The 9,246-nt window shown below is 29.5% G+C and overlaps 1 protein-coding gene across 1 annotated transcript; it reads left to right on the forward strand.

Moving 5' to 3' along the window:
* Positions 1 to 4,663: 4,663 nt before the first annotated feature.
* Positions 4,664 to 7,664, forward strand: LOC120069755 (beta-1,2-xylosyltransferase XYXT1-like). Its single transcript, XM_039021552.1, has 3 exons — positions 4,664 to 5,186; positions 5,290 to 5,367; positions 6,177 to 7,664. Exons 1-3 carry the CDS (start codon positions 4,931 to 4,933, stop codon positions 7,409 to 7,411), a joined length of 1,569 nt encoding a protein of 522 aa, XP_038877480.1. The 5' UTR covers positions 4,664 to 4,930; the 3' UTR covers positions 7,412 to 7,664.
* The last annotated feature ends 1,582 nt before the right edge of the window (positions 7,665 to 9,246 follow it).

Below are 9,246 nucleotides of genomic sequence, written 5' to 3' on the forward strand. Positions count from 1 at the left end.
TATATATATATATATATATATATATTTACTTATAACACAATTATTTATACATATATTGATTTTAATTTTATTTAGTTCCAATATTTTCAATAATTTATGTTTCATCAACTCTTAAAAATAGTTTCTTTACTCTTTAGAAGGAAAATTTTCACTATATAAATGAAAATTGAGTTGTTAATCTTAATTCAATATATGAAAATAATTAAATTAGATTTTTACATATTTAAGTTTTGCTTCTTTTTAGAACAAACTTTTAAATAAATGACGATTAACCCGAATCAACCCAACCCAAATATTTCATGGTTGAGTTCATTTTTTAATAAGGGTTATCTGGATTGAAAAAATTTATAACCCGAACAATTGAATTGGGTCTAAAAAGTCTTTCAACCCAACCCATAAACATCCCTGATCATGACTATAACCAAAACGGTAATGGTAATGATACCACTTAATTTTCGAAAGCAATTCAATTGATCACCTCACACTTGTCATTACTCGATTACAGATTTTCAACTAGGGTCCACTTGTCAGTATGAATAGGGAATGCCGGTAAACACTAACAAATGTAAAAAAAAAAAGGTCCGACTTTTCAAATTACCTTTCATTTATTGGGATACATCTTAATGACCTAGAAAAAGAAGTTGGGTTAATTCAAGGTCCAAGCAAGCATATGTTGAGCCTAAACCAAGGGTAAAGCTAAGTTTTACAAAATAACTAATGAGTCCCCTCACGCATGTCCTGACATAAGAGATCATGCTAATCCCAAAATATGGTAAAGATAAAGAGCTTGACCTCAACTTGGATGAGGTCGAACCTAACCAAATACCGAATGAGCATTAAATCAATCTAAGAAGGATAGTTGGAGCCTAAAATAAGACAAATGACTCACAAGAGGAGATTGAGAGAGAGAAGAATGAATGGGTGGAAGTTCAGTATGAGCTCGTCGGTCGAGGGCGAGGTGGACCATGATGAATTAACCACAAAACTGTCCCAAGGAAAGAATGAGCCGGACTCCATTCCATATCCATTTCGACGCCATAGGTAGCGTCTTCGTTCTTTTTTTTCCTCTTCTTTTCTTTCCTTTTATTCCTTTCTTTCTTCACCTTTCTCCTACTTTCCCGTTTTTAACATTTAAAATAAAAAAAAAAAAAAAAGGAAAGGAGATCATTCAAATATAAAACGAAGGGTTTGAATTGAAAGGGAAGTCTCTCTCTTCGATTCAAAGGTCCATTGCTCCGACGTCGGATTTTTTTTAATAATATTAAATTTTGGAAGAAGGGGAGAAAGACGATGAAGGTGAAAAAGAAGAAGAAAATAATAAGATAAAAGAAAAAAGGGGGCGATGAAGACTACAACGGTGACAACTATGGGTGGAGGAGGGGAAAAAATTAAAAAGAAATTCTATTTTATTGTTTTTTTTTTAATTTCTTAATAAAATAAGTTGTAAGTACTATTTTGGTCCCGAAACTTTTAACCTCGTTCTACTTTGGTCCTAAACTTTCAAGAACATCTGTTTTTGTCCATAAACTTTTATAAAGTGTTCATTCTGGTCATTGGAGTTAAGATTATGTTAACTTTTAAGGATGAATTTTATTTAAAGATGAAATTGCATTCAACATGGGTTGAGCAAGATGGATGTAAAGTAAAATGTCAATGACCAACGCGTTCAAATAGTGAAACTTCCAAAATCTCGAACCCAAAATGACTTTTGAAGCCTTATAAAATCGTTTTACCACCTAATTCAAATGTGAACCCCTAGATTTTTTTCGCATAACTAACTTATTTGGTAACATAATTATAAAAAAATACAAGTCATCTCACTATTCTATTTAAGAGTTAATAGAATTTTAATAGTAGAGACCAAATTAAATGAACTAGAATGAATGTTTTTGAAAGTTTAAAGATAAAAATAAAACAAGATACAAAGCTTAAGGACCAAAATAGAATTTAAATCTAAAAGTAAATTGCCACATTAGCTCTCATTAGCCACACTGATAATGAAATTTAAAACCTACCAGTCACTAAAACGCTACTAAATTCAAACATTGTGATCCTGAGGTAAAATGTCAATTTGAAAACTTATGAATTAAAATATTGCTAAAACTAAATCTTTAGAACAAAAATGGTGCAATCCTTGCATTTGAAAAATTCAGATTTGTTGTTTCTTATTTTCTAAAAGAATTTTACAAAAACATTTTTATTACTTTTTTTTTTCCGCTTCTTTCTTGTTTTTTTCTCGTTCTAAGGTTAATAATATGATTTAGTTATTTTTTCGAAACAATATTGTTGTTTTTTTATCTTGATTTAATAAAAGGTGACATAATTTAAATATATGAACTAATATTTGATTTAATAAAACAAAGGCGTGTCGAGTGCTTAACAAATTCATAGAAAAATGTAATGAAGAATTTACACGTCTCTTTTGTCTTTTATCACACCCTTTTGACTCTAAAATGACAACAACAAAAAAAAAAAAAAAAAAAAAAATATTCCCCTTTTTTCTTTTTTCTGATTATTTTTTTTTACTTTCCTTTTATTTCCCTCTCTGTTCTTGTTTAGTTTAAATTATATATCTTCTTCTGTAATTTGTGTAGGAAATATCCATATATATTATTGTACTTTACGATATATTATTATCCTTCAACTTTTCTAAACGAAAATATTTTTTGGTCCATAAGTTTTATGTCTAATTTTTATTTTGGTTTGTAGATTTCAAAATATATTTATTTAATCTTTAAGTTCTGAATTTGATTTAAGGGTTAGGATTTAGGTTTCAAAATGTAACAATTTTACTCTCGAGATTTGAAATTTATTTTAATTTGATTCCTAAGTTTCAACATTTACATTTTGAACCTTGATTTTTCACTAGCTATTTACTTTTTGTATTTAGTGTTAATGTTTATTAATTAATTTAAAAAGATAAAAAGAATTATAATTAGTTAAAATTTACTATCTTTATCGGTTTTAAATTTTAAATTCACTTCATAACTATTTTAAATTAATTAATAGACATTAATGCTAATGACTAAAAGTGAGTATTTAATGAAAAATTGAGGTTAAAAGTATAAGTCTTGAAATCTAGAAACCAAATCGAAACAAAACTTAAATCTCAATGGTAAAATTGTAACATTTTGAAACCTAGCTAGGGATTTCGAAACTAAACTCAAAACTTAAGAACTGAATATGTAATATTTTGAAATTATTTCAAAATTGAGGAAAGAAATATGTATTTTTCCTTAAAAAAATATCAATGAGTAGAAATTCTTTAGAATGTTGAACAAAATTGATAGATGAAATGATGTGATACCGATCTAGAACGAAAATTTAAACCACCGTATTGATTAAGGTCATTACTACATCCTTCCGAATTTTGATTTCTATTTAAAATTCTAAAGAATTTCTCATTCGACATTAGTTTTAAAACAATAAATATGATAATTGAAGACTAAAATGCAACTTTTGAAATATATTATTATTATTATTATTATTATTTGAAGAAAAAAGTATGTGATTATTCTTTAGACAAAGGGTATGGTCAAAAGGTTATTGTTATGACTAATCTAGCATTGTGTTTTTTGAGTTTGAATTGTATTATATTTTCTAATTTTTGAAACTTAGTTCAAATTTATTCTAATTGGATCATTAAACCTTCATTTATTTAGTTCATCTTTAATATTTTCACAACTACTATTTTACTTTTAGCTGCCAACTTTATAGATTATTTACTATGAACCCAACCCTAATATATATTTCATTTATTTGCCTTAAAAATAAACTTCTAACTTTCCAAAATTTCAATCAAACTTAACTCTGAGGCAATTGATCAATATATTTTTCTTTGATTTTTTTCAAAGATTTATTGAGAGTACAATCGATATGTTTTAAGGAAAAATGTAATTCATCAATGAAAATCTGAAAACTAGGTCCAATTTAATTACGTTTATCGTTCTTTACCTATGTTTCGTAATAAAATGAAATGTGAGTACTATCAAATTTGTAACCAATCCGATTGCGTTTAAGACTTAAAATTGGGCCCATATTTATTACGATTATGAAAGTAAACAATAACCAACATAATCAAATGGACTTTACTTTTCAGGTTACTATTGATTTTTTACGTTTTCTTTAGGTAAAAGTGGACTAAAAGCAATCAAACTATATTTGTGATTGAAATCTATTATGATTGAATCATATTTGTAATTGCACCAATTTTATTACTTAGAGAGTGTTTGGAGCAAGGAGTTGGTTATTATACTCTTAGGTTATTATAGTTGGGTTTTAATAGTTTATGTTTAATTATTTTAGTTTGAGTTATAATAGTATATATTTAAGGTGTAAACTACTTTAGTTTGAAAAGAAAATAGTAAGTATTGTAGCAAATAATAAAAAATGATGAATGTAAAATAGTAAATATTGTAGTAAATAATAAATATTTTAGTAAATGGGATTTTGAAATAGTGTTTATTGTAGCTAATTGAGAATTTTGAAATATTATTTACAAAAATGTTATTATAATCTTATGATAATTTTCTCCTCTATCGTTCTCTTATAATAAAGGTGACGTAAGAAAAAATAATTTGTTTTTATTAATAAATAAAAACATATAAATATAAGTTGAAGTTTCCAAAATTTAAATAAATAATTTAAAAAGAATTCCCAGTTGAATAATAATCTTCGATTCTTCGGGAATAGGCAAAATACAGCCTTATTTGACGCCTCCATCTTTGCCTTTTTCTTCCCTTACTCATTCCCTGCAGCAGCAAACCCCAGAAACCACCTCTCTTTCTTTCTCTCTCCTTCCTATAAAAACACAGACAAGCCCCATTTGAATCTCTGCTTTCTTTTTCTCTCTCTCTCCTAACAAAAAAAATAAAAAAGCTGCCAAATTCCAAGAAAAAGCTTACACCTTTGCTTTGCTTTGCTTGGGAATATGGTTCATCACTATATGCTGCGTTATCAGCCATGGAAAAAAGGAAGAACTCATTTTTATTGTGAACAAGAAGATGACGAAGAAGAAGGAGCTGTGGCTATGGCCTGTGATGACTTTTATTACTCTACCTCTGCTTATAACAAAGCTAATAAACCCAAGCTTTTGTTTCTTCTTTTTCTTTCTTTTCTCTCTTGTTCCTTCATTTTTGCTCCCCATTTCTTCTCTTCTTTTTCTTCTTCTTCTTTCTCTCCTTTCTGTAAGTTCTTCTTCTTCTTCTTCTTCTCTCTCTCTCTTATGTTTTTTTTTTTTTTTTTTTGTTTGGTTTAGGTTTTTTGATGAGATTTTTGTTTGTTCTTCAGATTCTTTTGGGGTTCAAAATGGTGATGTCTCTGTTGATAAGCAGGTTTTTGCTCCTCTATGTTCTTCAGTCCCTAATGGTATTTTTCTTTATCTCTCTGTTTAACTTTAATTAGGTTAGTCTCTGTTTCTCTCTGTTTTTCTGCTTGTGAGTTTCTTACTTTGTTTTCTCTCTCCGTTTTTCAGAAATTTCCCTAATGGTAATCAGATTAAACTCTCTCTCTCTCTGTTTTTTTAGATTCTCCTTTATGGTTATCAATTAAATCTCTCTTTATTTCTATGTTTTTCATAAAAAAAATTTCCCTAATGAGAATCAGTTTTCCCGCCTCTTTCTCTCTGTTTTTCAAAGCATTCATTGGTGTTTTTCTCTCTCTGTGTTTTTTTCTATCTAATTTTCCCTATTGAAGTCAGCTCTCTCCTTAACAAAAAGAAAAAGAAAAAAGAAAAAAAAGAGAAGAAATCAGCTCTCTCTCTCTCACTGTTTTTCAAAAATTCTCTCCAAAAATGGTAGTTAGTTTTTTTGTTTTAAAGTTTTCCTTCACCCCAGGTTTCATGTCGGGTTTAATCTAAACATTTTTTTTTTCCAGAAATTGGGGAAAGGGGAATTTCCCACCAGTATCGGATCTGTTTTAACCTTTTGTTTGAAAAAAAAATCAACTTTAGTTTTGAAATCCTAAAGAAAACAGGGTAGAAAGAACAAAATGTTTCATTAAAATATTCAAATCCCCTGTTTTACTTGATCATCCTTACAATTCTTCTTTCTTATCAAAACTTTTTTTGTGTTCTATTCAAATCTCTCCAAGTTTTTTAATTGATTCATGTGAATTTGTTTGCAGAAATCCATGTTGTCTTATGGGATGTTTTTTCTTTTTGTTGTGTCCTTTGTTAGGAACCATATGTTGTGATAGAAGTAGCATCCGTTCTGATATCTGTACTATGAAAGGAGATATAAGAACAGATTCTTCTTCCTCCTCAATCTTCCTCTACACCTCACCCGATTCCCCGATCGAGTACGACGACGACCACGGAGTGATCCAAGTTGAAAAAATCAAACCATACACAAGAAAATGGGAGAAAAACACGATGGATACAATTGATGAATTGGAGCTCATTGTGAAACGAAAGAGCAACGATATCGATCGCCACCATCAGTGCGACATACGACACAATGTCCCGGCCGTGTTCTTCTCGACAGGAGGCTATACGGGCAACGTTTATCACGAATTCAATGATGGGATTCTGCCGCTTTATATAACTTCTCATAATATGAAAAAAGAGGTGGTTTTTGTGATCCTTGAGTATCATAGTTGGTGGATCACAAAATATGGTGAAATTCTTTCACAACTCTCAAATTATCCCATCATAGACTTCAGAAAAAACAATAAAATCCATTGCTTCCCACAAGTCATTGCTGGCTTGAGAATCCATGATGAGTTGACTGTGGAGCCTTCATTGATGGAAGGGAGCAAGAGCATTGTCGATTTTCGGAACCTCTTAGACATGGCGTACAGACCTCGAATCCACGAGTTGATTCGCCACGAGGAGGGGAAGATTTCTTTTCATGGATCAAATGAATCAAAGCGACCGAAACTGGTGGTCTTGTCACGAAAGGGGTCGTCACGAGCGATAACGAACGAGAAGTTGATGGTGAAGATGGCAGAGAGGATCGGATTCGAGGTGAAGGTTTTGAGGCCAGATAGAACAACAGAGTTGGCTAAGATTTACAGAGAGCTGAATGAAAGTGATGTAATGGTAGGAGTTCATGGAGCTGCCATGACACACTTTCTTTTCATGAGACCTAACGCTGTGTTCATCCAAGTGATCCCATTGGGGACTGTCTGGGCAGCGGAAACCTACTATGGGGAGCCTGCGAAGAAGCTCGGTTTGAAGTACATTGGGTACGAAATTCAGCCAAAGGAGAGTTCTTTATACAGTAAATACAATAAAGAAGACCCTGTTTTAGTGAATCCAGATAGCATTACGAAGAAAGGGTGGGAATACACAAAGAAGATCTATCTGGATAGCCAGAATGTGAGACTGAATCTTGCACGGTTTCAAAAGCGCTTGGACCGTGCTTATTACTACTGCATCGCCCGAGCTCGTCGCCGTGGGCGATTCCAGTGATCGTCGTGCCATGTGGGGATGTTTTAGTGGGTAAAAAAAAACGGGGAATTTTTTATTTTTCCAAATATTTGTTTTGTAGATAACATTTTATTATTCTTCTGTGTTTATTTTGCACATAAAATCACCCACTTGACTTGGGCAGTGAATAATTTACAGAGGAGGTTAAAAAGAGTAAATTCTTCATTTTTTTCTTGGGTATATGTGAGATTCAATCTTATCTTTAATGGAATAAAAGTACTATATTTTGAATAAATTAATCTAGGCCATTTCTCTAATTCTTTGTAAGTAATATTTTTTTGTTCTTTTAATTCGTTAGAAATTACTTGGCTTCTTCAACTTTCATGATTTGATTTATAATACAAGCAAAATTGTAAAAATTTAGTTTTTGAATTTTGATATACAACAATTAAGGATCATGAGTTGGCTTAAGGATAAATAAAGGAACATTCTTTTAATAAAGGATTAAGAGGTCATTAGTTCAATCCATGATGACTACTTACTTAAATTTAATATCTTATGAGTTTCCTTGAAAATAAAATATTGTAGAGCCAGTTGTCTTGTGAGATTGGTTGAGGTGCGTAAGTTGGTCTAGACACTTACAGATATAAAAAAGTAATAATTTAGTCTTTATAATAACTTCATCTCTATCATGAACAATCTAATCAAATTAAGTATCAATTTTTTATTGTGTAATGACTAGTTCTTTTAATTTACAAATATATTGTTTCTACTTAGTTTGTTAAGACTCCGTTTGGAAATTATTTCGTTTTTTGTTTTTGTATTTTTTTTGAAAATTAAGTCTATTTTTTTTTTTCAATTTCATACAATAATTTGTATCTATCTTAAGTAGAAGAGTTAATTTTTTTAGTTAAATTTCAAAAACAAAAACAAGTTTTTAAAAACTATTTTTTTAGATCCCGTCTGTTAACCATTTGATTTTTTATTTTTAATTTTTGAAAATTAAGCTTAAAAACACCACTTTTACCTCTAAATTTCTCGACTAATGTTTTTAAAAAATCAAGACAACTTTTGAACTAGAAAAAACAGCTTTTGTTGTTTTTTGTGTTTTAGAATTTGACTAAAAGTCCAACTATTGTACTAAAAAAATACAAACCTATTTAAGAAAATGTGTGTAAGCTTTATTTAAAAAAAAAATTGATTACCTAAATAGGGTCTTAGTTTTCAAAATTTAGCTTGGTATTTGAAAACATCGGTAAAAGTTATATAACAAACTAAGAAATTTAGAGGAAGAATAAGTGTTTATAAGTTCAATTTTAAAAAACAATAACAAAAAAGCAAAGGGCTATCAAACGGGGCCTAATTTACATATATAAATTTTTTTTTCTTTTTTAGGTTTATTCTAACAATGTTTTTCACACTAGAGATCAAATTGTTACAAAATTGTAAATACATGGTCAAAATTGTTGCATACTCAAATTTAAGAATTAAATTATTACAAAATTCAAAATCCATAGACATTTAATTTTTCAAGTGTTTAATTTTGAATAAAAAAAAAGTATTTAGCAATCACTTTTAAAACATTCTCAAAATATATTTTAAACCATTTTATAAACAAATTTAAATAAAAATGACTTTTTTAAAAAACATTTTTTTCTCTAATCAATCCAAATAAGTTCTAAATGATTACGTACTAAGCCTCAAGCTAAATCGATACCTCTACCAAAAGTTCATAAGTTATTTGTAACTATATTCTAAAAATGAGTCATAGAAGCCCAATGGACATTGCTAGATGTATCCAAAATAGAATTAGTCTTATACCTAAATTTGCCTGAAAACATAACTCCATTGCTAACTTCTCAAACTCTGTAGAAACT

This window comes from Benincasa hispida, unplaced genomic scaffold (assembly GCF_009727055.1).
Source record: "Benincasa hispida cultivar B227 unplaced genomic scaffold, ASM972705v1 Contig579, whole genome shotgun sequence".
Taxonomy (NCBI): domain Eukaryota; kingdom Viridiplantae; phylum Streptophyta; class Magnoliopsida; order Cucurbitales; family Cucurbitaceae; genus Benincasa; species Benincasa hispida.

Coding starts and splice junctions, on each gene's coding strand:
- LOC120069755 (XM_039021552.1), top strand. CDS start 4,931: ATGGTTCATCACTATATGCTGCGTTATCAGCCATGGAAAAAAGGAAGA. Junction 5,187..5,289: donor TTCTTCTTTCTCTCCTTTCT/GTAAGTTCTTCT, acceptor TTTGTTCTTCAG/ATTCTTTTGGGGTTCAAAAT. Junction 5,368..6,176: donor ATGTTCTTCAGTCCCTAATG/GTATTTTTCTTT, acceptor GTCCTTTGTTAG/GAACCATATGTTGTGATAGA.